The 26,567-nt window shown below is 47.4% G+C and overlaps 1 protein-coding gene, 21 non-coding genes and 1 pseudogene across 22 annotated transcripts; 1 reads left to right on the top strand and 22 right to left on the bottom strand.

The window, feature by feature from the left end:
* Nucleotides 1-286: 286 nt before the first annotated feature.
* On the bottom strand, nt 287-405 carry LOC135591329 (5S ribosomal RNA). Its single transcript, XR_010478483.1, has one exon. It is a non-coding gene; the product is annotated as a 5S ribosomal RNA (ribosomal RNA).
* Nucleotides 406-2,139: 1,734 nt separating this feature from the next.
* Nucleotides 2,140-2,257, bottom strand: LOC135589707 (5S ribosomal RNA). The gene has a single exon (XR_010477114.1). It is a non-coding gene; the product is annotated as a 5S ribosomal RNA (ribosomal RNA).
* A 544-nt stretch (nt 2,258-2,801) lies between these two features.
* LOC135590277 (5S ribosomal RNA) lies at nt 2,802-2,920 on the bottom strand. The gene has a single exon (XR_010477683.1). It is a non-coding gene; the product is annotated as a 5S ribosomal RNA (ribosomal RNA).
* Nucleotides 2,921-3,250: 330 nt separating this feature from the next.
* Nucleotides 3,251-3,369, bottom strand: LOC135589675 (5S ribosomal RNA). Its single transcript, XR_010477082.1, has one exon. It is a non-coding gene; the product is annotated as a 5S ribosomal RNA (ribosomal RNA).
* A 1,733-nt stretch (nt 3,370-5,102) lies between these two features.
* Nucleotides 5,103-5,218, bottom strand: LOC135590989 (5S ribosomal RNA). Its single transcript, XR_010478393.1, has one exon. It is a non-coding gene; the product is annotated as a 5S ribosomal RNA (ribosomal RNA).
* Nucleotides 5,219-5,434: 216 nt separating this feature from the next.
* LOC135589988 (5S ribosomal RNA) lies at nt 5,435-5,553 on the bottom strand. Its single transcript, XR_010477394.1, has one exon. It is a non-coding gene; the product is annotated as a 5S ribosomal RNA (ribosomal RNA).
* Nucleotides 5,554-6,003: 450 nt separating this feature from the next.
* On the bottom strand, nt 6,004-6,122 carry LOC135591328 (5S ribosomal RNA). The gene has a single exon (XR_010478482.1). It is a non-coding gene; the product is annotated as a 5S ribosomal RNA (ribosomal RNA).
* Nucleotides 6,123-7,856: 1,734 nt separating this feature from the next.
* On the bottom strand, nt 7,857-7,974 carry LOC135589706 (5S ribosomal RNA). Its single transcript, XR_010477112.1, has one exon. It is a non-coding gene; the product is annotated as a 5S ribosomal RNA (ribosomal RNA).
* Nucleotides 7,975-8,518: 544 nt separating this feature from the next.
* LOC135590276 (5S ribosomal RNA) lies at nt 8,519-8,637 on the bottom strand. Its single transcript, XR_010477682.1, has one exon. It is a non-coding gene; the product is annotated as a 5S ribosomal RNA (ribosomal RNA).
* Nucleotides 8,638-8,967: 330 nt separating this feature from the next.
* On the bottom strand, nt 8,968-9,086 carry LOC135589674 (5S ribosomal RNA). The gene has a single exon (XR_010477081.1). It is a non-coding gene; the product is annotated as a 5S ribosomal RNA (ribosomal RNA).
* A 1,734-nt stretch (nt 9,087-10,820) lies between these two features.
* Nucleotides 10,821-10,939, bottom strand: LOC135590707 (5S ribosomal RNA). Its single transcript, XR_010478113.1, has one exon. It is a non-coding gene; the product is annotated as a 5S ribosomal RNA (ribosomal RNA).
* Nucleotides 10,940-11,483: 544 nt separating this feature from the next.
* On the bottom strand, nt 11,484-11,602 carry LOC135589673 (5S ribosomal RNA). Its single transcript, XR_010477079.1, has one exon. It is a non-coding gene; the product is annotated as a 5S ribosomal RNA (ribosomal RNA).
* A 544-nt stretch (nt 11,603-12,146) lies between these two features.
* LOC135589454 (5S ribosomal RNA) lies at nt 12,147-12,265 on the bottom strand. Its single transcript, XR_010476862.1, has one exon. It is a non-coding gene; the product is annotated as a 5S ribosomal RNA (ribosomal RNA).
* Nucleotides 12,266-12,715: 450 nt separating this feature from the next.
* Nucleotides 12,716-12,831, bottom strand: LOC135591786 (5S ribosomal RNA; annotated as a pseudogene).
* A 216-nt stretch (nt 12,832-13,047) lies between these two features.
* On the bottom strand, nt 13,048-13,166 carry LOC135589433 (5S ribosomal RNA). Its single transcript, XR_010476841.1, has one exon. It is a non-coding gene; the product is annotated as a 5S ribosomal RNA (ribosomal RNA).
* A 451-nt stretch (nt 13,167-13,617) lies between these two features.
* On the bottom strand, nt 13,618-13,736 carry LOC135589744 (5S ribosomal RNA). Its single transcript, XR_010477151.1, has one exon. It is a non-coding gene; the product is annotated as a 5S ribosomal RNA (ribosomal RNA).
* Nucleotides 13,737-14,186: 450 nt separating this feature from the next.
* Nucleotides 14,187-14,305, bottom strand: LOC135590566 (5S ribosomal RNA). Its single transcript, XR_010477973.1, has one exon. It is a non-coding gene; the product is annotated as a 5S ribosomal RNA (ribosomal RNA).
* Nucleotides 14,306-14,521: 216 nt separating this feature from the next.
* On the bottom strand, nt 14,522-14,640 carry LOC135589432 (5S ribosomal RNA). Its single transcript, XR_010476840.1, has one exon. It is a non-coding gene; the product is annotated as a 5S ribosomal RNA (ribosomal RNA).
* A 450-nt stretch (nt 14,641-15,090) lies between these two features.
* Nucleotides 15,091-15,209, bottom strand: LOC135590941 (5S ribosomal RNA). The gene has a single exon (XR_010478344.1). It is a non-coding gene; the product is annotated as a 5S ribosomal RNA (ribosomal RNA).
* A 757-nt stretch (nt 15,210-15,966) lies between these two features.
* On the bottom strand, nt 15,967-16,085 carry LOC135590751 (5S ribosomal RNA). Its single transcript, XR_010478157.1, has one exon. It is a non-coding gene; the product is annotated as a 5S ribosomal RNA (ribosomal RNA).
* Nucleotides 16,086-17,224: 1,139 nt separating this feature from the next.
* On the bottom strand, nt 17,225-17,343 carry LOC135590440 (5S ribosomal RNA). Its single transcript, XR_010477847.1, has one exon. It is a non-coding gene; the product is annotated as a 5S ribosomal RNA (ribosomal RNA).
* A 544-nt stretch (nt 17,344-17,887) lies between these two features.
* On the bottom strand, nt 17,888-18,006 carry LOC135590660 (5S ribosomal RNA). Its single transcript, XR_010478066.1, has one exon. It is a non-coding gene; the product is annotated as a 5S ribosomal RNA (ribosomal RNA).
* Nucleotides 18,007-19,486: 1,480 nt separating this feature from the next.
* On the top strand, nt 19,487-25,564 carry LOC135680336 (uncharacterized). The gene is made up of 4 exons (XM_065194216.1): nt 19,487-19,522; nt 22,327-22,717; nt 23,008-23,258; nt 25,006-25,564. The coding sequence occupies exons 1-4, from the start codon at nt 19,487-19,489 to the stop codon at nt 25,219-25,221; spliced, it is 894 nt and encodes a 297-aa protein (XP_065050288.1). The 3' UTR covers nt 25,222-25,564.
* Nucleotides 25,565-26,567: the final 1,003 nt, after the last annotated feature.

Below are 26,567 nucleotides of genomic sequence, written 5' to 3'. Positions count from 1 at the left end.
GGCAAATTCCGAGGCCCAAAACCATCGCCTCGGAGGTCGACGGGAGAGGTTTTGGCCGCTCGGGGCGCAAAAAGGAGTGCAACACGAGAACTTCCCAGGGGGTCACCCATCCTAGAACCATGTCTGGTCATTGTATGTTTTATGAAGAAATTTTTAGATGATGATTTCATTATTCTCCTGCTATATATAAGTTAATGACATATTTATTGTTGGCCATAATGCTGGAAAAATTGAAAAGCTTAAAAGAGAGTTTTAAGTAAGTCTTTTGGCCGCTCGGGGCGCAAAAAGGATGCAACACGAGGACTTCCCAGGGTGTCACTCATCCTAGTACTACACTCGCCCAAGCACCCTTAACTTCGGAGTTCTGATGGGATCCGGTGCTTTAGTGCTGTTATAATCGCACTCGTTTTGTGTGCGTCGTCCCTCGCCTTTGTGCACGTCGCGGACGGCGCATCGACGACCGGAGCCACGAAACCTCTCGAACGATCTCGGAATCGCCATTGTCGGATCCCTCCGATGCCCACGAGGCCGACCGCGTACCGGACACGGCAAGCGCGCGCCGAAACCATCGGGACTTTCTCGAACGAACTCGGAATCGCTATTGCGGCCCCATTCCGGAAAGCTCTCTCCGAGCCCCACGAAACTGACAGCGTAGCGGTCACGGCAAATTCCGAGGCCCAAAACCATCGCCTCGGAGGTCGACGGGAGAGGTTTTGGCCGCTCGGGGCGCAAAAAGGAGTGCAACACGAGGACTTCCCAGGGGGTCACCAATCCTAGAACCATGTCTGGTCATTGTATGTTTTATGAAGAAATTTTTAGATGATGATTTCATTATTCTCCTGCTATATATATGTTAATGACATATTTATTGTTGGCCATAATGATGGAAAAATTGAAAAGCTTAAAAGAGCGTTTTAAGTAAGTCTTTTGGCCGCTCGGGGCACAAAAAGGAGTGCAACACGAGGACTTCCGGTGCTTTAGTGCTGGTATGATCGCACTCGTTTTGTGTGCGTCGTCCCTCGCCTTTGTGCACGTCGCGGACGGCGCATCGACGACCGGAGCTACGAAACCTCTCGAACGATCTCGGAATCGCCATTGTCGGATCCCTCCGATGCCCACGAGGCCGACCGCGTACCGGACACGGCAAGCGCGCGCCGAAACCATCGGGACTTTCTCGAACGAACTCGGAATCGCTATTGCGGCCCCATTCCGGAAAGCTCTCTCCGAGCCCCACGAAACTGACAGTGTAGCGGTCACGGCAAATTCCGAGGCCCAAAACCATCGCCTCGGAGGTCGACGGGAGAGGTTTTGGCCGCTCGGGGCGCAAAAAGGAGTGCAACACGAGGACTTCCCAGGGGGTCACCAATCCTAGAACCATGTCTGGTCATTGTATGTTTTATGAAGAAATTTTTAGATGATGATTTCATTATTCTCCTGCTATATATATGTTAATGACATATTTATTGTTGGCCATAATGATGGAAAAATTGAAAAGCTTAAAAGAGAGTTTTAAGTAAGTCTTTTGGCCGCTCGGGGCACAAAAAGGAGTGCAACACGAGGACTTCCGGTGCTTTAGTGCTGGTATGATCGCACTCGTTTTGTGTGCGTCGTCCCTCGCCTTTGTGCACGTCGCGGACGGCGCATCGACGACCGGAGCCCCGAAACCTCTCGAACGATCTCGGAATCGCCATTGTCGGATCCCTCCGATGCCCACGAGGCCGACCGCGTACTGGACACGGCAAGCGCGCACCGAAACCATCGGGACTTTCTCGAACGAACTCGGAATCGCTATTACGGCCCCATTCCGGAAAGATCTCTCCGAGCCCCACGAGACTGACTGCGTAGCGGTCACAGCAAATTCCAAGGCCCAAAACCATCGCCTCGGAGGTCGACGGGAGAGGTTTTGGCCGCTCGGGGCGCAAAAAGGAGTGCAACACGAGGACTTCCCAGGGGGTCACCCATCCTAGAACCATGTCTGGTCATTTTATGTTTTATGAAGAAATTTTTAGATGATGATTTCATTATTCTCCTGCTATATATATGTTAATGACATATTTATTGTTGGCCATAATGCTGGAAAAATTGAAAAGCTTAAAAGAGAGTTTTAAGTAAGTCTTTTGGCCGCTCGGGGCGCAAAAAGGAGTGCAACACGAGGACTTCCCAGGGGTCACCCATCCTAGTACTACTCTCGCCCAAGCACGCTTGACTTCGGAGTTCTGATGGGATCCGGTGCTTTAGTGCTGGTATGATCGCACTTGTTTTGTGTGCGTCGTCCCTCGCCTTTGTGCACGTCGCGGACGGCGCATCGACGACCGGAGCCACGAAACCTCTCGAACGATCTCGGAATCGCCATTGTCGGATCCCTCCGATGCCCACGAGGCCGACCGCGTACCGGACACGGCAAGCGCGCGCCGAAACCATCGGGACTTTCTCGAACGAACTCGGAATCGCTATTGCGGCCCCATTCCGGAAAGATCTCTCCGAGCCCCACGAGACTGACTGCGTAGCGGTCACGGCAAATTCCAAGGCCCAAAACCATCGCCTCGGAGGTCGACGGGAGAGGTTTTGGCCGCTCGGGGCGCAAAAAGGAGTGCAACACGAGGACTTCCCAGGGGGTCACCCATCCTAGAACCATGTCTGGTCATTGTATGTTTTATGAAGAAATTTTTAGATGATGATTTCATTATTCTCCTGCTATATATATGTTAATGACATATTTATTGTTGGCCATAATGCTGGAAAAATTGAAAAGCTTAAAAGAGAGTTTTAAGTAAGTCTTTTGGCCGCTCGGGGCGCAAAAAGGAGTGCAACACGAGGACTTCCCAGGGGGTCACCCATCCTAGTACTACTCTCGCCCAAGGACGCTTAACTTCGGAGTTCTGATGGGATCCGGTGCTTTAGTGCTGTTATAATCGCACTAGTTTTGTGTGCGTCGTCCCTCGCCTTTGTGCACGTCGCGGACGGCGCATCGACGACCGGAGCCACGAAACCTCTCGAACGATCTCGGAATCGCCATTGTCGGATCCCTCCGATGCCCACGAGGCCGACCGCGTACCGGACACGGCAAGCGCGCGCCAAAACCATCGGGACTTTCTCGAACGAACTCGGAATCGCTATTGCGGCCCCATTCCGGAAAGCTCTCTCCGAGCCCCACGAAACTGACAGCGTAGCGGTCACGGCAAATTCCGAGGCCCAAAACCATCGCCTCGGAGGTCGACGGGAGAGGTTTTGGCCGCTCGGGGCGCAAAAAGGAGTGCAACACGAGGACTTCCCAGGGGGTCACCCATCATAGTACTACTCTCGCCTAAGGACGCTTAACTTCGGAGTTCTGATGGGATCCGGTGCTTTAGTGCTGGTATGATCGCACTCGTTTTGTGTGCGTCGTCCCTCGCCTTTGTGCACGTCGCGGACGGCGCATCGACGACCGGAGCCACGAAACCTCTCGAACGATCTCGGAATCGCCATTGTCGGATCCCTCCGATGCCCACGAGGCCGACCGCGTACCGGACACGGCAAGCGCGCGCCGAAACCATCGGGACTTTCTCGAACGAACTCGGAATCGCTATTGCGGCCCCATTCCGGAAAGCTCTCTCCGAGCCCCACGAAACTGACAGCGTAGCGGTCACGGCAAATTCCGAGGCCCAAAACCATCGCCTCGGAGGTCGACGGGAGAGGTTTTGGCCGCTCGGGGCGCAAAAAGGAGTGCAAAACGAGGACTTCCCAGGGGGTCACCAATCCTAGAACCATGTCTGGTCATTGTATGTTTTATGAAGAAATTTTTAGATGATGATTTCATTATTCTCCTGCTATATATATGTTAATGACATATTTATTGTTGGCCATAATGATGGAAAAATTGAAAAGCTTAAAAGAGAGTTTTAAGTAAGTCTTTAGGCCGCTCGGGGCGCAAAAAGGAGTGCAACACGAGGACTTCCGGTGCTTTAGTGCGGGTATGATCGCACTCGTTTTGTGTGCGTCGTCCCTCGCCTTTGTGCACGTCGCAGACGGCGCATCGACGACCGGAGCCACGAAACCTCTCGGACGATCTCGGAATCGCCATTGTCGGATCCCTCCGATGCCCACGAGGCCGACCGCGTACCGGACACGGCAAGCGCGCGCCGAAACCATCGGGACTTTCTCCAACGAACTCGGAATCGCTATTGCGGCCCCATTCCGGAAAGCTCTCTCCGAGCCCCACGAGACTGACTGCGTAGCGGTCATGACAAATTCCGAGGCCCAAAACCATCGCCTCGGAGGTCGACGGGAGAGGTTTTGGCCGCTCGGGGCGCAAAAAGGAGTGCAACACGAGGACTTCCCAGGGGGTCACCAATCCTAGAACCATGTCTGGTCATTGTATGTTTTATGAAGAAATTTTTAGATGATGATTTCATTATTCTCCTGCTATATATATGTTAATGACATATTTATTGTTGGCCATAATGCTGGAAAAATTGAAAAGCTTAAAAGAGAGTTTTAAGTAAGTCTTTTGGCCGCTCGGGGCACAAAAAGGAGTGCAACACGAGGACTTCCGGTGCTTTAGTGCTGGTATGATCGCACTCGTTTTGTGTGCGTCGTCCCTCGCCTTTGTGCACGTCGCGGACGGCGCATCGACGACCGGAGCCCCGAAACCTCTCGAACGATCTCGGAATCGCCATTGTCGGATCCCTCCGATGCCCACGAGGCCGACCGCGTACCGGACACGGCAAGCGCGCGCCGAAACCATCTGGACTTTCTCGAACGAACTCGGAATCGCTATTGCGGCCCCATTCCGGAAAGCTCTCTCCGAGCCCCACGAGACTGACTGCGTAGCGGTCACGGCAAATTCCGAGGCCCAAAACCATCGCCTCGGAGGTCGACGGGAGAGGTTTTGGCCGCTCGGGGCGCAAAAAGGAGTGCAACACGAGGACTTCCCAGGGGGTCACCCATTCTAGAACCATGTCTGGTCATTGTATGTTTTATGAAGAAATTTTTAGATGATGATTTCATTATTCTCCTGCTATATATATGTTAATGACATATTTATTGTTGGCATAATGCTGGAAAAATTGAAAAGCTTAAAAGAGAGTTTTAAGTAAGTCTTTTGGCCGCTCGGGGCGCAAAAAGGATTGCAACACGAGGACTTCCCAGGGGGTCACCCATCCTAGTACTACTCTCGCCCAAGCACGCTTAACTTCGTAGTTCTGGGATCCGGTGCTTTAGTGATGGTATGATCGCACTCGTTTTTTATGCGTCGTCCCTCGCCTTTGTGCACGTCGCGGACTAGAACCATGTCTGGTCATTGTATGTTTTATGAAGAAATTTTTAGATGATGATTTCATTATTCTCCTGCTATATATATGTTAATGACATATTTATTGTTGGCATAATGCTGGAAAAATTGAAAAGCTTAAAAGAGAGTTTTAAGTAAGTCTTTTGGCCGCTCGGGGCGCAAAAAGGATTGCAACACGAGGACTTCCGAGGGGGTCACCCATCCTAGTACTACTCTCGCCCAAGCATGCTTAACTTCGGAGTTCTGATGGGATCCAGTGCTTTAGTGCTGGTATGATCGCACTCTTTTTGTGTACGTCGTCCCTCGCCTATGTGCACGTCGCGGACGGCGCATCGACGACCGGAGCCCCGAAACCTCTCGAACGATCTCGGAATCGCCATTGTCGGATCCCTCCGATGCCCACGAGGCCGACCGCGTACCGGACACGGCAAGACTGCGTAGCGGTCACGGCAAATTCCGAGGCCCAAAACCATCGCCTCGGAGGTCGACGGGAGAGGTTTTGGCCGCTCGGGGCGCAAAAAGGAGTGCAACACGAGAACTTCCCAGGGGGTCACCCATCCTAGAACCATGTCTGGTCATTGTATGTTTTATGAAGAAATTTTTAGATGATGATTTCATTATTCTCCTGCTATATATAAGTTAATGACATATTTATTGTTGGCCATAATGCTGGAAAAATTGAAAAGCTTAAAAGAGAGTTTTAAGTAAGTCTTTTGGCCGCTCGGGGCGCAAAAAGGATGCAACACGAGGACTTCCCAGGGTGTCACTCATCCTAGTACTACACTCGCCCAAGCACCCTTAACTTCGGAGTTCTGATGGGATCCGGTGCTTTAGTGCTGTTATAATCGCACTCGTTTTGTGTGCGTCGTCCCTCGCCTTTGTGCACGTCGCGGACGGCGCATCGACGACCGGAGCCACGAAACCTCTCGAACGATCTCGGAATCGCCATTGTCGGATCCCTCCGATGCCCACGAGGCCGACCGCGTACCGGACACGGCAAGCGCGCGCCGAAACCATCGGGACTTTCTCGAACGAACTCGGAATCGCTATTGCGGCCCCATTCCGGAAAGCTCTCTCCGAGCCCCACGAAACTGACAGCGTAGCGGTCACGGCAAATTCCGAGGCCCAAAACCATCGCCTCGGAGGTCGACGGGAGAGGTTTTGGCCGCTCGGGGCGCAAAAAGGAGTGCAACACGAGGACTTCCCAGGGGGTCACCAATCCTAGAACCATGTCTGGTCATTGTATGTTTTATGAAGAAATTTTTAGATGATGATTTCATTATTCTCCTGCTATATATATGTTAATGACATATTTATTGTTGGCCATAATGATGGAAAAATTGAAAAGCTTAAAAGAGCGTTTTAAGTAAGTCTTTTGGCCGCTCGGGGCACAAAAAGGAGTGCAACACGAGGACTTCCGGTGCTTTAGTGCTGGTATGATCGCACTCGTTTTGTGTGCGTCGTCCCTCGCCTTTGTGCACGTCGCGGACGGCGCATCGACGACCGGAGCTACGAAACCTCTCGAACGATCTCGGAATCGCCATTGTCGGATCCCTCCGATGCCCACGAGGCCGACCGCGTACCGGACACGGCAAGCGCGCGCCGAAACCATCGGGACTTTCTCGAACGAACTCGGAATCGCTATTGCGGCCCCATTCCGGAAAGCTCTCTCCGAGCCCCACGAAACTGACAGTGTAGCGGTCACGGCAAATTCCGAGGCCCAAAACCATCGCCTCGGAGGTCGACGGGAGAGGTTTTGGCCGCTCGGGGCGCAAAAAGGAGTGCAACACGAGGACTTCCCAGGGGGTCACCAATCCTAGAACCATGTCTGGTCATTGTATGTTTTATGAAGAAATTTTTAGATGATGATTTCATTATTCTCCTGCTATATATATGTTAATGACATATTTATTGTTGGCCATAATGATGGAAAAATTGAAAAGCTTAAAAGAGAGTTTTAAGTAAGTCTTTTGGCCGCTCGGGGCACAAAAAGGAGTGCAACACGAGGACTTCCGGTGCTTTAGTGCTGGTATGATCGCACTCGTTTTGTGTGCGTCGTCCCTCGCCTTTGTGCACGTCGCGGACGGCGCATCGACGACCGGAGCCCCGAAACCTCTCGAACGATCTCGGAATCGCCATTGTCGGATCCCTCCGATGCCCACGAGGCCGACCGCGTACTGGACACGGCAAGCGCGCACCGAAACCATCGGGACTTTCTCGAACGAACTCGGAATCGCTATTACGGCCCCATTCCGGAAAGATCTCTCCGAGCCCCACGAGACTGACTGCGTAGCGGTCACAGCAAATTCCAAGGCCCAAAACCATCGCCTCGGAGGTCGACGGGAGAGGTTTTGGCCGCTCGGGGCGCAAAAAGGAGTGCAACACGAGGACTTCCCAGGGGGTCACCCATCCTAGAACCATGTCTGGTCATTTTATGTTTTATGAAGAAATTTTTAGATGATGATTTCATTATTCTCCTGCTATATATATGTTAATGACATATTTATTGTTGGCCATAATGCTGGAAAAATTGAAAAGCTTAAAAGAGAGTTTTAAGTAAGTCTTTTGGCCGCTCGGGGCGCAAAAAGGAGTGCAACACGAGGACTTCCCAGGGGTCACCCATCCTAGTACTACTCTCGCCCAAGCACGCTTGACTTCGGAGTTCTGATGGGATCCGGTGCTTTAGTGCTGGTATGATCGCACTTGTTTTGTGTGCGTCGTCCCTCGCCTTTGTGCACGTCGCGGACGGCGCATCGACGACCGGAGCCACGAAACCTCTCGAACGATCTCGGAATCGCCATTGTCGGATCCCTCCGATGCCCACGAGGCCGACCGCGTACCGGACACGGCAAGCGCGCGCCGAAACCATCGGGACTTTCTCGAACGAACTCGGAATCGCTATTGCGGCCCCATTCCGGAAAGATCTCTCCGAGCCCCACGAGACTGACTGCGTAGCGGTCACGGCAAATTCCAAGGCCCAAAACCATCGCCTCGGAGGTCGACGGGAGAGGTTTTGGCCGCTCGGGGCGCAAAAAGGAGTGCAACACGAGGACTTCCCAGGGGGTCACCCATCCTAGAACCATGTCTGGTCATTGTATGTTTTATGAAGAAATTTTTAGATGATGATTTCATTATTCTCCTGCTATATATATGTTAATGACATATTTATTGTTGGCCATAATGCTGGAAAAATTGAAAAGCTTAAAAGAGAGTTTTAAGTAAGTCTTTTGGCCGCTCGGGGCGCAAAAAGGAGTGCAACACGAGGACTTCCCAGGGGGTCACCCATCCTAGTACTACTCTCGCCCAAGGACGCTTAACTTCGGAGTTCTGATGGGATCCGGTGCTTTAGTGCTGTTATAATCGCACTAGTTTTGTGTGCGTCGTCCCTCGCCTTTGTGCACGTCGCGGACGGCGCATCGACGACCGGAGCCACGAAACCTCTCGAACGATCTCGGAATCGCCATTGTCGGATCCCTCCGATGCCCACGAGGCCGACCGCGTACCGGACACGGCAAGCGCGCGCCAAAACCATCGGGACTTTCTCGAACGAACTCGGAATCGCTATTGCGGCCCCATTCCGGAAAGCTCTCTCCGAGCCCCACGAAACTGACAGCGTAGCGGTCACGGCAAATTCCGAGGCCCAAAACCATCGCCTCGGAGGTCGACGGGAGAGGTTTTGGCCGCTCGGGGCGCAAAAAGGAGTGCAACACGAGGACTTCCCAGGGGGTCACCCATCATAGTACTACTCTCGCCTAAGGACGCTTAACTTCGGAGTTCTGATGGGATCCGGTGCTTTAGTGCTGGTATGATCGCACTCGTTTTGTGTGCGTCGTCCCTCGCCTTTGTGCACGTCGCGGACGGCGCATCGACGACCGGAGCCACGAAACCTCTCGAACGATCTCGGAATCGCCATTGTCGGATCCCTCCGATGCCCACGAGGCCGACCGCGTACCGGACACGGCAAGCGCGCGCCGAAACCATCGGGACTTTCTCGAACGAACTCGGAATCGCTATTGCGGCCCCATTCCGGAAAGCTCTCTCCGAGCCCCACGAAACTGACAGCGTAGCGGTCACGGCAAATTCCGAGGCCCAAAACCATCGCCTCGGAGGTCGACGGGAGAGGTTTTGGCCGCTCGGGGCGCAAAAAGGAGTGCAAAACGAGGACTTCCCAGGGGGTCACCAATCCTAGAACCATGTCTGGTCATTGTATGTTTTATGAAGAAATTTTTAGATGATGATTTCATTATTCTCCTGCTATATATATGTTAATGACATATTTATTGTTGGCCATAATGATGGAAAAATTGAAAAGCTTAAAAGAGAGTTTTAAGTAAGTCTTTAGGCCGCTCGGGGCGCAAAAAGGAGTGCAACACGAGGACTTCCGGTGCTTTAGTGCGGGTATGATCGCACTCGTTTTGTGTGCGTCGTCCCTCGCCTTTGTGCACGTCGCAGACGGCGCATCGACGACCGGAGCCACGAAACCTCTCGAACGATCTCGGAATCGCCATTGTCGGATCCCTCCGATGCCCACGAGGCCGACCGCGTACCGGACACGGCAAGCGCGCGCCGAAACCATCGGGACTTTCTCCAACGAACTCGGAATCGCTATTGCGGCCCCATTCCGGAAAGCTCTCTCCGAGCCCCACGAGACTGACTGCGTAGCGGTCATGACAAATTCCGAGGCCCAAAACCATCGCCTCGGAGGTCGACGGGAGAGGTTTTGGCCGCTCGGGGCGCAAAAAGGAGTGCAACACGAGGACTTCCCAGGGGGTCACCAATCCTAGAACCATGTCTGGTCATTGTATGTTTTATGAAGAAATTTTTAGATGATGATTTCATTATTCTCCTGCTATATATATGTTAATGACATATTTATTGTTGGCCATAATGCTGGAAAAATTGAAAAGCTTAAAAGAGAGTTTTAAGTAAGTCTTTTGGCCGCTCGGGGCACAAAAAGGAGTGCAACACGAGGACTTCCGGTGCTTTAGTGCTGGTATGATCGCACTCGTTTTGTGTGCGTCGTCCCTCGCCTTTGTGCACGTCGCGGACGGCGCATCGACGACCGGAGCCCCGAAACCTCTCGAACGATCTCGGAATCGCCATTGTCGGATCCCTCCGATGCCCACGAGGCCGACCGCGTACCGGACACGGCAAGCGCGCGCCGAAACCATCTGGACTTTCTCGAACGAACTCGGAATCGCTATTGCGGCCCCATTCCGGAAAGCTCTCTCCGAGCCCCACGAGACTGACTGCGTAGCGGTCACGGCAAATTCCGAGGCCCAAAACCATCGCCTCGGAGGTCGACGGGAGAGGTTTTGGCCGCTCGGGGCGCAAAAAGGAGTGCAACACGAGGACTTCCCAGGGGGTCACCCATCCTAGAACCATGTCTGGTCATTGTATGTTTTATGAAGAAATTTTTAGATGATGATTTCATTATTCTCCTGCTATATATATGTTAATGACATATTTATTGTTGGCCATAATGCTGGAAAAATTGAAAAGCTTAAAAGAGAGTTTTAAGTAAGTCTTTTGGCCGCTCGGGGCACAAAAAGGAATGCAACAGGAGGACTTCCCAGGGGGTCACCCATCCTAGTACTACTCTCGCCCAAGCACGCTTAACTTTGGAGTTTTGATGGGATCCGGTGCTTTAGTGCTGGTATGATCGCACTATTTTTGTGTACGTCGTCCCTCGCCTTTGTGCACGTCGCGGACGGCGCATCGACGACCGGAGCCCCGAAACCTCTCGAACGATCTCGGAATCGCCATTGTCGGATCCCTCCGATGCCCACGAGGCCGACCGCGTACCGGACACGGCAAGCGCGCGCCGAAACCATCGGGACTTTCTCGAACGAACTCGGAATCGCTATTGCGGCCCCATTCCGGAAAGCTCTCTCCGAGCCCCACGAAACTGACAGCGTAGCGGTCACGGCAAATTCCGAGGCCCAAAACCATCGCCTCGGAGGTCGACGGGAGAGGTTTTGGCCGCTCGGGGCGCAAAAAGGAGTGCAACACGAGGACTTCCCAGGGGGTCACCCATCCTAGAACCATGTCTGGTCATTGTATGTTTTATGAAAAAATTTTTAGATGATGATTTCATTATTCTCCTGCTATATATATGTTAATGACATATTTATTGTTGGCCATAATGCTGGAAAAATTGAAAAGCTTAAAAGAGAGTTTTAAGTAAGTCTTTTGGCCGCTCGGGGCGCAAAAAGGAGTGCAACACGAGGACTTCCCAGGGGGTCACCCATCATAGTACTACTCTCGCCTAAGGACGCTTAACTTCGGAGTTCTGATGGGATCCGGTGCTTTAGTGCTGGTATGATCGCACTCGTTTTGTGTGCGTCGTCCCTCGCCTTTGTGCACGTCGCGGACGGCGCATCGACGACCGGAGCCACGAAACCTCTCGAACGATCTCGGAATCGCCATTGTCGGATCCCTCCGATGCCCACGAGGCCGACCGCGTACCGGACACGGCAAGCACGCGCCGAAACCATCGGGACTTTCTCGAACGAACTCGGAATCGCTATTGCGGCCCCATTCCGGAAAGCTCTCTCCGAGCCCCACGAAACTGACAGCGTAGCGGTCACGGCAAATTCCGAGGCCCAAAACCATCGCCTCGGAGGTCGACGGGAGAGGTTTTGGCCGCTCGGGGCGCAAAAAGGAGTGCAACACGAGGACTTCCCAGGGGGTCACCCATCCTAGAACCATGTCTGGTCATTGTATGTTTTATGAAGAAATTTTTAGATGATGATTTCATTATTCTCCTGCTATATATATGTTAATGACATATTTATTGTTGGCCATAATGCTGGAAAAATTGAAAAGCTTAAAAGAGAGTTTTAAGTAAGTCTTTTGGCCGCTCGGGGCACAAAAAGGAATGCAACACGAGGACTTCCCAGGGGGTCACCCATCCTAGTACTACTATCGCCCAAGCACGCTTAACTTTGGAGTTCTGATGGGATCCAGTGCTTTAGTGCTGGTATGATCGCACTCTTTTTGTGTACGTCGTCCCTCGCCTTTGTGCACGTCGCGGACGGCGCATCGACGACCGGAGCCCCGAAACCTCTCGAACGATCTCGGAATCGCCATTGTCGGATCCCTCCGATGCCCACGAGGCCGACTGCGTACCGGACACGGCAAGACTGCGTAGCGGTCACGGCAAATTCCGAGGCCCAAAACCATCGCCTCGGAGGTCGACGGGAGAGGTTTTGGCCGCTCGGGGCGCAAAAAGGAGTGCAACACGAGGACTTCCCAGGGGGTCACCCATTCTAGAACCATGTCTGGTCATTGTATGTTTTATGAAGAAATTTTTAGATGATGATTTCATTATTCTCCTGCTATATATATGTTAATGACATATTTATTGTTGGCATAATGCTGGAAAAATTGAAAAGCTTAAAAGAGAGTTTTAAGTAAGTCTTTTGGCCGCTCGGGGCGCAAAAAGGATTGCAACACGAGGACTACCCCTTGACCCCATCCTAGTACTACTCTCGCCCAAGCACGCTTAACTTTGTAGTTCTGATAGGATCCGGTGCTTTAGTGATGGTATGATCGCACTCATTTTTTATGCGTCGTCCCTCGCCTTTGTGCACGTCGCGGACTAGAACCATGTCTGGTCATTGTATGTTTTATGAAGAAATTTTTAGATGATGATTTCATTATTCTCCTGCTATATATATGTTAATGACATATTTATTGTTGGCATAATGCTGGAAAAATTGAAAAGCTTAAAAGAGAGTTTTAAGTAAGTCTTTTGGCCGCTCGGGGCGCAAAAAGGATTGCAACACGAGGACTTCCGAGGGGGTCACCCATCCTAGTACTACTCTCGCCCAAGCACGCTTAACTTCGGAGTTCTGATGGGATCCAGTGCTTTAGTGCTGGTATGATCGCACTCTTTTTGTGTACGTCGTCCCTCGCCTTTGTGCACGTCGCGGACGGCGCATCGACGACCGGAGCCCCGAAACCTCTCGAACGATCTCGGAATCGCCATTGTCGGATCCCTCCGATGCCCACGAGGCCGACCGCGTACCGGACACGGCAAGACAGCGTAGCGGTCACGGCAAATTCCGAGGCCCAAAACCATCGCCTCGGAGGTCGACGGGAGAGGTTTTGGCCGCTCGGGGCGCAAAAAGGAGTGCAACACGAGGACTTCCCAGGGGGTCACCCATCCTAGAACCATGTCTGGTCATTGTATGTTTTATGAAGAAATTTTTAGATGATGATTTCATTATTCTCCTGCTATATATATGTTAATGACATATTTATTGTTGGCCATAATGCTGGAAAAATTGAAAAGCTTAAAAGAGAGTTTTAAGTAAGTCTTTTGGCCGCTCGGGGCACAAAAAGGAATGCAACACAAGGACTTCCCAGGGGGTCACCCATCCTAGTACTACTCTCGCCCAAGCACGCTTAACTTCGGAGTTCTGATGGGATCCGGTGCTTTAGTGCTGGTATGATCGCACTCTTTTTGTGTACGTCGTCCCTCGCCTTTGTGCACGTCGCGGACGGCGCATCGACGACCGGAGCCCCGAAACCTCTCGAACGATCTCGGAATCGCCATTGTCGGATCCCTCCGATGCCCACGAGGCCGACTGCGTACCGGACACGGCAAGACTGCGTAGCGGTCACGGCAAATTCCGAGGCCCAAAACCATCGCCTCGGAGGTCGACGGGAGAGGTTTTGGCCGCTCGGGGCGCAAAAAGGAGTGCAACACGAGGACTTCCCAGAGGGTCACCCATTCTAGAACCATGTCTGGTCATTGTATGTTTTATGAAGAAATTTTTAGATGATGATTTCATTATTCTCCTGCTATATATATGTTAATGACATATTTATTGTTGGCATAATGCTGGAAAAATTGAAAAGCTTAAAAGAGAGTTTTAAGTAAGTCTTTTGGCCGCTCGGGGCGCAAAAAGGATTGCAACACGAGGACTTCCTAGGGGGTCACCCATCCTAGTACTACTCTCGCCCAAGCACGCTTAACTTCGTAGTTCTGATGGGATCCGGTGCTTTAGTGATGGTATGATCGCACTCGTTTATTATGCGTCGTCCCTCGCCTTTGTGCACGTCGCGGACTAGAACCATGTCTGGTCATTGTATGTTTTATGAAGAAATTTTTAGATGATGATTTCATTATTCTCCTGCTATATATATGTTAATGACATATTTATTGTTGGCATAATGCTGGAAAAATTGAAAAGCTTAAAAGAGAGTTTTAAGTAAGTCTTTTGGCCGCTCGGGGCGCAAAAAGGATTGCAACACGAGGACTTCCGAGGGGGTCACCCATCCTAGTACTACTCTCGCCCAAGCACGCTTAACTTCGGAGTTCTGATGGGATCCAGTGCTTTAGTGCTGGTATGATCGCACTCTTTTTGTGTACGTCGTCCCTCGCCTTTGTGCACGTCGCGGACGGCGCATCGACGACCGGAGCCCCGAAACCTCTCGAACGATCTCGGAATCGCCATTGTTGGATCCCTCCGATGCCCACGACGCCGACCGCGTACCGGACACGGCAAGACTGCGTAGCGGTCACGGCAAATTCCGAGGCCCAAAACCATCGCCTCGGTGGTCGACGGGAGAGGTTTTGGCTGCTCGGGGCGCAAAAAGGAGTGCAACACGAGAACTTCCCAGGGGGTCACCCATCCTAGAACCATGTCTGGTCATTGTATGTTTTATGAAGAAATTTTTAGATGATGATTTCATTATTCTCCTGCTATATATAAGTTAATGACATATTTATTGTTGGCCATAATGCTGGAAAAATTGAAAAGCTTAAAAGAGAGTTTTAAGTAAGTCTTTTGGCCGCTCGGGGCGCAAAAAGGATGCAACACGAGGACTTCCCAGGGTGTCACTCATCCTAGTACTACACTCGCCCAAGCACGCTTAACTTCGGAGTTCTGATGGGATCCGGTGCTTTAGTGATGGTATGATCGCACTCGTTTTGTGTGCGTCGTCCCTCGCCTTTGTGCACGTCGCGGACGGCGCATCGACGACCGGAGCCCCGAAACCTCTCGAACGATCTCGGAATCGCCATTGTCGGATCCCTCCGATGCCCACGAGGCCGACCGCGTACCGGACATGGCAAGCGCGCGCCGAAACCATCGGGACTTTCTCGAACGAACTCGGAATCGCTATTGCGGCCCCATTCCGGAAAGCTCTCTACGAGCCCCACGAGACTGACTGCGTAGCGGTCATGGCAAATTCCGAGGCCCAAAACCATCGCCTCAGAGGTCGACGGGAGATGTTTTGGCCGCTCGGGGCGCAAAAAGGAGTGCAACATGAGGACTTCCCAGGGGGTCACCCATCCTAGAACCATGTCTGGTCATTGTATGTTTTATGAAGAAATTTTTAGATGATGATTTCATTATTCTCCTGCTATATATATGTTAATGACATATTTATTGTTGGCCATAATGCTGGAAAAATTGAAAAGCTTAAAAGAGAGTTTTAAGTAAGTCTTTTGGCCGCTCGGGGCGCAAAAAGGAGTGCAACACGAGGAATTCCCAGGGGTCACCCATCCTAGAACCATGTCTGGTCATTGTATGTTTTATGAAGAAATTTTTAGATGATGATTTCAATAGTCTCCTGCTATATATATGTTAATGACATATTTATTGTTGGCCATAATGCTGGAAAATTTGAAAAGCTTAAAAGAGAGTTTTAAGTAAGTCTTTTGGCCGCTCGGGGCGCAAAAAGGAGTGCAACACGAGGACTTCCCAAGGGGTCACTGATCCTAGTACTACACTCGCCCAAGCACGCTTAACTTCGGAGTTCTGATGGGATCCGGTGCTTTAGTGATGGTATGATCGCACTCGTTTTGTGTGCGTCGTCCCTCGCCTTTGTGCACGTCGCGGACGGCGCATCGACGACCGGAGCCCCGAAACCTCTCGAACGATCTCGGAATCGCCATTGTCGGATCCCTCCGATGCCCACGAGGCCGACCGCGTACCGGACACGGCAAGCGCGCGCCGAAACCATCGGGACTTTCTCGAACGAACTCGGAATCGCTATTGCGGCCCCATTCCGGAAAGCTCTCTACGAGCCCCACAAGACTGACTGCGTAGCGGTCACGGCAAATTCCGAGGCCCAAAACCATCGCCTCGGAGGTCGACGGGAGATGTTTTGGCCGCTCGGGGCGCAAAAAGGAGTGCAACACGAGGACTTCCCAGGGGGTCACCCATCCTAGAACCATGTCTGGTCATTGTATGTTTTATGAAGAAATTTTTAGATGATGATTTCATTATTCTCCTGCTATATATATGTTAATGACATATTTATTGTTGGCCATAATGCTGGAAAAATTGTAAAGCTTAAAAGAGAGTTTTAAGTAAGTCTTTTGGCCGCTCGGGGCACAAAAAGGAGTGCAACACGAGGACTTCCGGTGCTTTAGTGCTGGTATGATCGCACTCGTTTTGTGTGCGTCGTCCCTCGCCTTTGTGCACGTCGCGGACGGCGCATCGACGACCGGAGCCCCGAAACCTCTCGAACGATCTCGGAATCGCCATTGTCGGATCCCTCCGATGCCCACGAGGCCGACCGCGTACCGGACACGGCAAGCGCGCGCCGAAACCATCTGGACTTTCTCGAACGAACTCGGAATCGCTATTGCGGCCCCATTCCGGAAAGCTCTCTCCGAGCCCCACGAGACTGACTGCGTAGCGGTCACGGCAAATTCCGAGGCCCAAAACCATCGCCTCGGAGGTCGACGGGAGAGGTTTTGGCCGCTCGGGGCGCAAAAAGGAGTGCAACACGAGGACTTCCCAGGGGGTCACCCATCCTAGAACCATGTCTGGTCATTGTATGTTTTATGAAGAAATTTTTAGATGATGATTTCATTATTCTCCTGCTATATATATGTTAATGACATATTTATTGTTGGCCATAATGCTGGAAAAATTGAAAAGCTTAAAAGAGAGTTTTAAGTAAGTCTTTTGGCCGCTCGGGGCACAAAAAGGAATGCAACAGGAGGACTTCCCAGGGGGTCACCCATCCTAGTACTACTCTCGCCCAAGCACGCTTAACTTCGGAGTTTTGATGGGATCCGGTGCTTTAGTGCTGGTATGATCGCACTATTTTTGTGGACGTCGTCCCTCGCCTTTGTGCACGTCGCGGACGGCGCATCGACGACCGGAGCCCCGAAACCTCTCGAACGATCTCGGAATCGCCATTGTCGGATCCCTCCGATGCCCACGAGGCCGACCGCGTACCGGACACGGCAAGCGCGCGCCGAAACCATCGGGACTTTCTCGAACGAACTCGGAATCGCTATTGCGGCCCCATTCCGGAAAGCTCTCTCCGAGCCCCACGAGACTGACTGCGTAGCGGTCACGGCAAATTCCGAGGCCCAAAACCATCGCCTCGGAGGTCGACGGGAGAGGTTTTGGCCGCTCGGGGCGCAAAAAGGAGTGCAACACGAGGACTTCCCAGGGGGTCACCCATCCTAGAACCATGTCTGGTCATTGTATGTTTTATGAAGAAATTTTTAGATGATGATTTTATTATTCTCCTGCTATATATATGTTAATGACATATTTATTATTGGCCATAATGCTGGAAAAATTGAAAATCTTAAAAGAGAGTTTTAAGTAAGTCTTTTGGCCGCTCGGGGCGCAAAAAGGAGTGCAACACGAGGACTTCCCAGGGTGTCACTCATCCTAGTACTACACTCGCCCAAGCACGCTTAACTTCGGAGTTCTGATGGGATCCGGTGCTTTAGTGATGGTATGATCGCACTCGTTTTGTGTGCATCGTCCCTCGCCTTTGTGCACGTCGCGGACGGCGCATCGACGACCGGAGCCCCGAAACCTCTCGAACGATCTCGGAATCGCCATTGTCGGATCCCTCCGATGCCCACGAGGCCGACCGCGTACCGGACACGGCAAGCGCGCGCCGAAACCATCGGGACTTTCTCGAACGATCTCGGAATCGCTATTGCGGCCCCATTCCGAAAAGCTCTCTCCGAGCCCCACGAGACTGACTGCGTAGCGATCACGACAAATTCCGAGGCCAAAACCATCGCCTTGGAGGTCGACGGGAGAGGTTTTGGCCGCTCGGGGCTCAAAAAGGAGTGCAACACGAGGACTTCCCAAGTGGTCACCCATCCTAGTTTTAGGATCAAGAGCACTAAGAGGGGGGGGGGGTGAATTAGTGCAGCGGAAATCTTTCAGCGATTAAAAACGAAAGCTGCGTTCGTTCGATAAAAACTAATTTGATGCAAAAGCCGATACTAAGATTACTTATGATTAAGTGCAGTTTACGTCTAAACACAGTTTGCGTCTAAGCGCAGTTTACGCAGTTTGCGTCTAAATGCAGTTTGCGTCTAAATGCATATTGCGTCTAAGCGCCGTTTGCATCTAAGCGCAGTTTGCGTCTAAGCGCAGTTTGCGTCTAAGCGCAGATTGCGTCTGAGCGCAGTTTGCGTCTAAACAGAGTTTGCGTCTAAGCGCAGTTTACGTCTAAGCTCAGATTCGGAAAGATCTGAACTTAGACACTCGTTCGTAAAAGCGCAGAAGACAGTTTGCAGTTATAAATAGAATCAAAACGTAAATGTAAACTGCAATGTAAAGATCGTACGAAAACACCGATTTACATCTGAATGCAGTCAATCACAATAAAATATCCAGATGATTGGATTATATCGCCAAGCTTATGCCAAATCTAGTTTCTGAAGCTTGGCATGTGTGCCTGTCTGAATCATCAAGCTATGCTTTACAATTTTTCATAAACAAAGAAAAGTGACCACATTGAAAGATTTTGCAGTCAATTTTTACTAATATGTTATGTCTGCTGATTGATAAGCCAATATTTACAGAAATAGTCATCAAACAAAGCATCTCCTACCCATGTCCTTGCAGGAAGCTCTAAGCTAATTCAGTGCTTCTTGATGTACTACCTCCGTAGAATTAGTTTATGTTGGCTTCACCAACCCCACTTTCAAATATCATGAGACATCCGTGGTATATCTTCATTACAGAATATGAAACTTGGACAATCCATGTAGACTATCCCAAACTCTGATACTTAAAAGTGCAGGATCACATGCCTGTTGAATGAACTGAAAAGACAATTTTTGTGTATTCCGTTTCCATTGACAATAATTCATTTTTTCAGTAAGCATGTCCTTGGGCGTTGTAGCACATATGTTGCTCTTGATTTACAGATTTGCAGTTCCCTTCAATGAAATTCACCCTGTTACAGTAAAAGCACTGTGATAAAATGATGCATCAAGATGACTCCATGATGCTCGGTCAGGTAGCATAACTGAATTCAGAAACTCCAAATAAGCTCAGGTACAGTTTCCTCAGCTTTTATACTTAGGTGTTCACTTATGTCTAGAACATATTATGGCCAAAGATTAGAAGATCTAAATCCATTTAGGAGTAAATAAGTTGTCTAGGAGGCACACAGGTGAAAATTCCACCTAGCATAAATAGTCGGCTAGAGAAAATATCTCTTGGCTGAACGTGATCATTGTCATGACTCCGGCGCAACTCCTGCTGCATGTCTTACTTTCATCGTAGTTAATCCTGCACACTTAAAACAAAAACTTCGATCGAGACAATTAATCCTAAGTAATTAACCAAGTTGTCTGGCATGTCATTGGTCCCTCGATGCTTCGTCCGATTCTTCGGCGCATCGTCCTTTCCTGCAGCCTATTGCCCAATCGGCCAGTTGACTCTGCAACTCCGATATCCTTGGCACAATACCCGCTCTTCTTGGCCCGATGTCCGAGTCCACGGCCCGAAGCCTTCTGTCGATACGTCGACCGATCCACTGGCCCGACGTCCAATCTTCTGACATGTTCCTCCGGCACAACATGATGTTCCTGCTTTAATTGTCTCATTCTGATCGAAGCACCCTGCGTCACTCAAAACGCAGATTAAATCATAAACATATATCAAGTAGTTTCATCATCAAAATACGAGATTCAATAATCTCCCCCTTTTTGATGATGACAACTACTTGATGACGGAGTTAAACTTAACTCCCGGAGTTTAAACAAACTCCCCCTATCAATACTCCCCCTATCAATATGCCATATTGATAGAACATTGAATTCAAACTGAATTCAAGTCATTGTAATATTCATCATGAACTTATGCATAAACTTATGCATGTCATGTCATCAAATACTTCTCCCCCTTTGTCATCAACAAAAAGGAGAAGTACCACAATCAAGTGTTTGTGATGTAAGTTTTAACTCATTGCATGAAAAACATAATATCTATTGTTACCATCATGCAAGTTTGCAGTCAGAAAATTTAGCAAATGTTACATCATGCTTAGAACATTCAAGCTATGCAAGTTTTATGGCATACAAGATAGCACATGCAAGCTAGCAATGTTACAACATTTTAGAACTTGCAAGCTAGCAGTTTAGAGATGTTCAAGAAGGCAACTCTTGCTTCTTGAAATATGCAAGTTGCAAGCTAGCAAATTTTTGCTTCCTTTGCAGTGTTAGCTTTTGATATCGTAACGTAATCATTACAAGTGTTTATCAATTGTAGCATTTCATCATATGGCATGATATCGACATGTAAAGCTGTGAAATCATCCATGACTTGTACTTGAATGCATATTCTTATGTGTTCATCACTGTGCATAATATGGAGTCAAACATTGCACATTGCAATATTGCTTTTTATTAGAGATCAGTGATGGCAATTGATCCAATAAACAACCTCAAATAGTTGAGATATTATATGTAATTTTTTTGAATGTGCATATTAAAATCAGGATTTATGTATGCTTTTTAAATGTTAACTGTAATTGATTCAAATTACAGATCAATAGAAAAATCATACTTGAATCGAATTGATTCAAAATCAATTCAACTTCACTAATAATTTGGAATTGATTCAAAATCAATTCGAGCTCACTAATAATTCGGTTTTAAGTGCTATAGATAGTTTTAGTTCATGATACCCTTCTTTCATTCAGTTAACTGGGTCGAATCGATTTTAATGTAAAAAATATTAATTCATTTGAATTTACTATTCTAAGGTCTTAATTTCACAAATCATATGGTATCGTCAAATTGAACTAAGATTCGATTTAATTGAATTGAATCAGTTCATCTAAATATAAATATAAATATATATATATATATATATAATTTAAATTATAAACTGAATGATCAAATCAGATTAATCGATCTTGAATCGATTTGGTTAGGTAGATTTGAATCGATTTTGATTCAAATTATTTTACTTTAATCAAATAAAATCAAATAAAAAAAGGGTTCCAATCAGATCGACCCCTAACCATATGTCTGCATACTCCAACTTGAGAGTAGACTGGTCCTCACAGAGAGCACAGAATCATTCACATCCTCTCATGGTGTTGTCTGCAATAAATACTTCATTAGATTAGATCTTCTCTGCTTGCCAACCAATATCAGGAGCTTTTCCTGCCTATGCAATAAATGAAGATAATTGCAATAGTTGTAATGGTGCATTATCCTAAGAGAATCTAGTTTCTATTTAGGCTCTATTCTGTCCTCTAATTTCATTATTATTTTTCTATCTGAGCCCCTAACACTTTGATATCATTTGTCAACATTACCCACTGATTCAAGATATTGTAATAATAGTGGTCTATTTTATTTTTATAAGTCAATTTAAATTTCTCCAGCATCAAACTAAGATATTATGCACCACCAAACTATATGTATGCAACTTTATTTTCATAAATAAAAATATATATCAAGTCTCACTGCAAATCTTACCAAACACAAAATATCAATTAACAAAAAAAAAGGGAAATTAGGTTGAGTTTGTATTGTTTTAAATAATGTGATGGAGCAATAAATATGAACTTTTCTTGGTAGGAAAATATCTCTTTTTCCTTAATTGTGATTTTGTGAAATGATTTTGATAGGTGTTTTTTAAGGACCTTAACGATCTCATTTAGTTGTTTTATTTTTGAAAATAAATAACAAAAACAGGATTTATGTCGAGTTTAATTTCACATCAAATGTGAGAGATCAATTAAAATAAATTTATAATAAATAATTTAATTAATGAGTCGATTATTATTATTATCTTTAGTAGTAGTCATCCTTGACGCCATATGTTTGTTGTTGTTGTTGTCTTCTCCTCGGCAGCGCGGGCCGGAGTTTAAATTGCTGGCCAAAAATATCTCTTTCCCTCTTGCTTCGTCTTCGCCTTCTCCCGTCCCCGCGCCGACCACAACCTCACCATTTCAAGCCCCGACTCCTTCATCTCCTCCTCCTCCAGAAGACGGGCTCCCGAAGCTGCCGCAAGTCCGTTTCCGCCGGCCACAACAGACGACGCAGATTGGCGGTAGCTCCTGCTCCAAGATCACCTGGAAGTGGTTGTCCGGCCGGTTTCGTCGAGTCCAAGTGTCCGACCGTAGCAGCACTCGCTAAGAACTCGGGGTCCTGTTTCCTCCCTCTTCTTCCTGTTAAGGTATTTTGGGAGAGAGGTATTGATTGCAAATTATTTCCCCTAAATTTCGTGATTTTTCGATCAAAAACCGATCTTGATTCTTGAACTCCTTCCTCTTCTTCTTCTTCTTCTTCTTCTTCTTCTCGGTAGACATTATCGGGAGGGAGGTACTAATTCTCCTCTCTAGTGCAAACTGCAACGCATCTTTACCTAAACACCGAAAGATCTCCATAAAAACCTGATTTTGATTCTTGAGACGGTGGTTTGGTCTCCGGACTTGGAGTCGGGAATGGTTTCTGTGATCTGATCTGTTCTCGCCGTTGTCAGGTGAAGCGCGGGTGAGCGGATGCTCGGTCGGCCCGAGGAGGAGAGGGATGAAGATACTGTGCGACGTGTGCGAGGGGGCGGTGGCGGCGGTGCTGTGCTGCGCCGACGAGGCCGCGCTCTGTTGGGGCTGCGACGAGAAGGTGCACGCCGCCAACAAGCTCGCCGGGAAGCACCAGCGGGTCCCTCTCCTCCCCACCAATTCCAACTCTTGTTCTTCTTCTTCACAAACCCCCACCTGTGATATATGTCAGGTAGGCATCTCTCGGTCTTTACATTTGCTAATCTAATGCTATTATTTTGTTGATTTTCTTAGATTTGTACCCAAGAATAAAAATGGATTTCTGTTGCCTTCTTAATGTCTCTTGGATTTCTTGCCTAGGAATGAAACAAATGAGAAAAGCAACTCTTTCTCACTTGACTGATTCAGTTGATCAAATTTGAGGCAACTTTGCTAAATATGATGTACTAGTAATTTTCCATGAGTTGAAACCTTAACCAAGCAATATTTGTTTACCTTCATATGCTTCCGAGCATAGTCACAATATTTTCAATGGTATGAGTAGATGCTAGCTTGCCTTTGTCACACATTAGAATGATTGGGCATGTACTGCAGAGAGTATAGATTAATCATATCACATCTACCGGCTTAAGGTTTTGATATTTAAGATGCTATCAGAGCTAAAGAACCTATGTTCAAAAGTAAATTGAAGTTCCATGTGTTGGATTGACATCTATCAAAATTTAAGGCTCATAATGCAATTCTTCATAATTGATAACCGACATGCGACTTCTAACTCGGATTGAAGTTTCGTCTTAGTTAGTCTGTTTGACAATAGTGTAGCAGTAGGCAGCTCTGTCTGATTGGAAGATCCCTTTTGAACTTTGTAAGAGGTGATTGTTGTTTAATTCCTACACAAAAAAAATGATAGGCTGTCTCACTATGAAGTCAGAAAATATGGCTCTGATCTTACTAATTAGTCAGATTTATTAGGGTGTTCAAGTTCACTTTTGACTATTAACATGCATTGATTAATATATATAACATTGGAGAAAAAAAATTATTCATTAGAAGTCTTGATACCTTTTTTTTCTTTTTAAAGAATGAGCAATTTTGAGGATATGAATCATTTACTGTTTAGGATAATTTCGATCCAAATGTAGATCTGTTGGTTGCTAATTGGAAGCCCATGCACCAAATAAAAACTAGTAATTTTTGGCCAAATGTTCATGAAGAAGATTTAAGAAGTCATATAGGTGTGGCTATAAAAATAAATCAGCTGCTCTATGAACAAACAGTTTGTTGAAGCTTCATTTTAGGGTTCATGGGACCAAGATATTTACAAGTATCATAGCTACACCCTTTTTTTACCTTGAAGACTATATAACTGCTCTTTCAAACTACAAATGATCATTGATCATTTGAAGAACCGGTTGCGAGCCGAGTTTTGTTGGTAAATAACATGGGTCAAATTTTTTTCTTGGGGAAAAGAAGGCAAGTATCTTCTTGCATGTAATCTGATGCCAGTGAACTAAGCGAGACATTTAACTTGTAATTTTGACAGGTGTATTTATAAATGCAAATATTTTTTTGGTGGCTAAAAGCCCTCATAATTTTGATCTATTGTGAAGTCATCCATTCGGTGCATCGATCTTCCATTCCTATTTCTTGGTTTTGCAAACAGAAGTTCGTTGCTTTTACGCGCTGATTTGTTCCTTGATAGCCATCCATCAACTTTCCCCCCTCATAATTACCTTTCTATTTATTCATAGAAACAATCGACCATCTTTGCTCATCTTATCGAGCACATCATTGCAGTTTCTTGGATCTAGTTAGATCACATGGCACAAAAATTTGATCTTGGTAGTGACAATTTCATACGATTTATATTGTCCTAGGTATTTGTTGTTTTAGATTGCAGAACTTACTAATCTCTTCTGCACAATATTAATACTCTGTTCATGGACTAACCTTAATATGTTTGATACCATGGATTGCAGGAAAAAGTTGGGTATTTCTTCTGCTTAGAGGACCGTGCTCTGCTCTGTCGGCAGTGCGACGTAGCCGTCCACACCGCCACTCCGTACCTATCTTCCCATAGGCGCTTCCTGATCACCGGCATGAGAGTTCCACTCCAACACAACTATCTTACCAAGGATGGTAACAACAACAACCACCCTCTTGAATCTCGTGATGGCCGATTCAATTGTCAATAAGAAGCTTCAAGCAACCACATCAGGGTATGCTTCAAGGATCCACAATGGCTTTGGCATGAACTTGTTGATGGTTTCGAGTTCGATCAGCATTGCGGGCTGTCGGAACCAGGTTCCTCGAGCTAAAGCAGGTTGCTAAAAAATTTTATTCCTTGGTTATAAAACCAAAAAAGAAAATGTAGTACATGAACTTATTTCACTATTTTGATTCTTCTTTCGACTTATTTTTCTTTGTAAATCCCCAAAGATGGGGTCTTTAGCTTTGTATCTGAACTGGTAGCTCTGTTCATTGATATTTTTTCTTCATGTCACTGTTTGTAGACCACATGGCAAATTAGTAAACCAAAATCATGCAGTTAGAAGTAAGTGTCCATTCATTCTTCTTGCATTTTTCTGATCCTGATGTATCATTTTTGTTCTCTTCTCTCTTAACCTTGTGAAACTTACCTAAACATCTACTACTACTATACTACTATTTCTCTGGTGAAAAAGTCTCCTAACTTTAACCATTCAAGAAGATCATTTAGTTATTATTTCATGCTAAGCACTGATAGCAAGACATCTCATGAGATGATGGTAAAAGGTGGACGTAAATTTTGTGATGATAGACATGGAGGAAAGGTGGATTGAAGAGTAAGAAATTTATATGTTTTGCTCGAGGTAAAGATGGAAACACCACAACAGTGATAATTTTCCGCAGGTCACTAACAAAGTTCTGATGAACTTGGAAGTAGTTAGTTCAGTAAACAAGTGTGGTGCTTATTATTAAATCACACAAGATATAGTTCATGACCAAATTCCAAATGGCAAGATGATGAACCTACCTGTAATTTAAACTTGATGCCATTTCCTTCATGCTTCGATCCATCCATCGTCTGGGGAGTGATTGTTGATGACTTGTTGGGTTTTACCTGCATTCCACATGTTAAAATGACTGTCCACAGCCATATCAGTTTGCTGACCATAAACAAAACACCATAGACACTGATGTAACTTGTTTCTTCAATTCCTCATACATGAAGAAAGAACAAGAATATGATAAACCTGTTCAAGCTTATCAAACATGATCACTGGTTAGAAACAAAACATGAGAGCTAAAGTGTGATAGGGAAGTCAGATTAACTGGTGTCATCATGGAATTACTCGAGAATGATTTAATGCCATCAGTTTTAGAAGATACAGCTCAGAAACATTTCTCTCATCCCGGTAACATGTCAAAAACTGAAAACCAGCATAAAAATGGAAAATAAAGGAAAAAAGAAAGCTATTTCCTTTTTTTTTTTCAAATCAAATCACCTTGGTAGGACCCAGAGACTATGCAATGAGCCAACGAGGTATTCCGAGGCAGA

This window comes from Musa acuminata, chromosome BXJ1-8, assembly GCF_036884655.1.
Source record: "Musa acuminata AAA Group cultivar baxijiao chromosome BXJ1-8, Cavendish_Baxijiao_AAA, whole genome shotgun sequence".
Lineage (NCBI taxonomy): Eukaryota > Viridiplantae > Streptophyta > Magnoliopsida > Zingiberales > Musaceae > Musa > Musa acuminata.
This window is presented reverse-complemented; position numbering and strand designations above follow the sequence as displayed.

Bases quoted from the DNA above. Each gene is read 5' to 3' on its own strand.
- LOC135680336 (XM_065194216.1), top strand. From the start codon at position 19,487: ATGATGCATCAAGATGACTCCATGATGCTCGGTCAG. The intron at 19,523-22,326 runs GTAGCATAACTG...CTTTAGTAGTAG, and splicing joins ACTCCATGATGCTCGGTCAG to TCATCCTTGACGCCATATGT. The intron at 22,718-23,007 runs GTATTGATTGCA...CGCCGTTGTCAG, and splicing joins TAAGGTATTTTGGGAGAGAG to GTGAAGCGCGGGTGAGCGGA.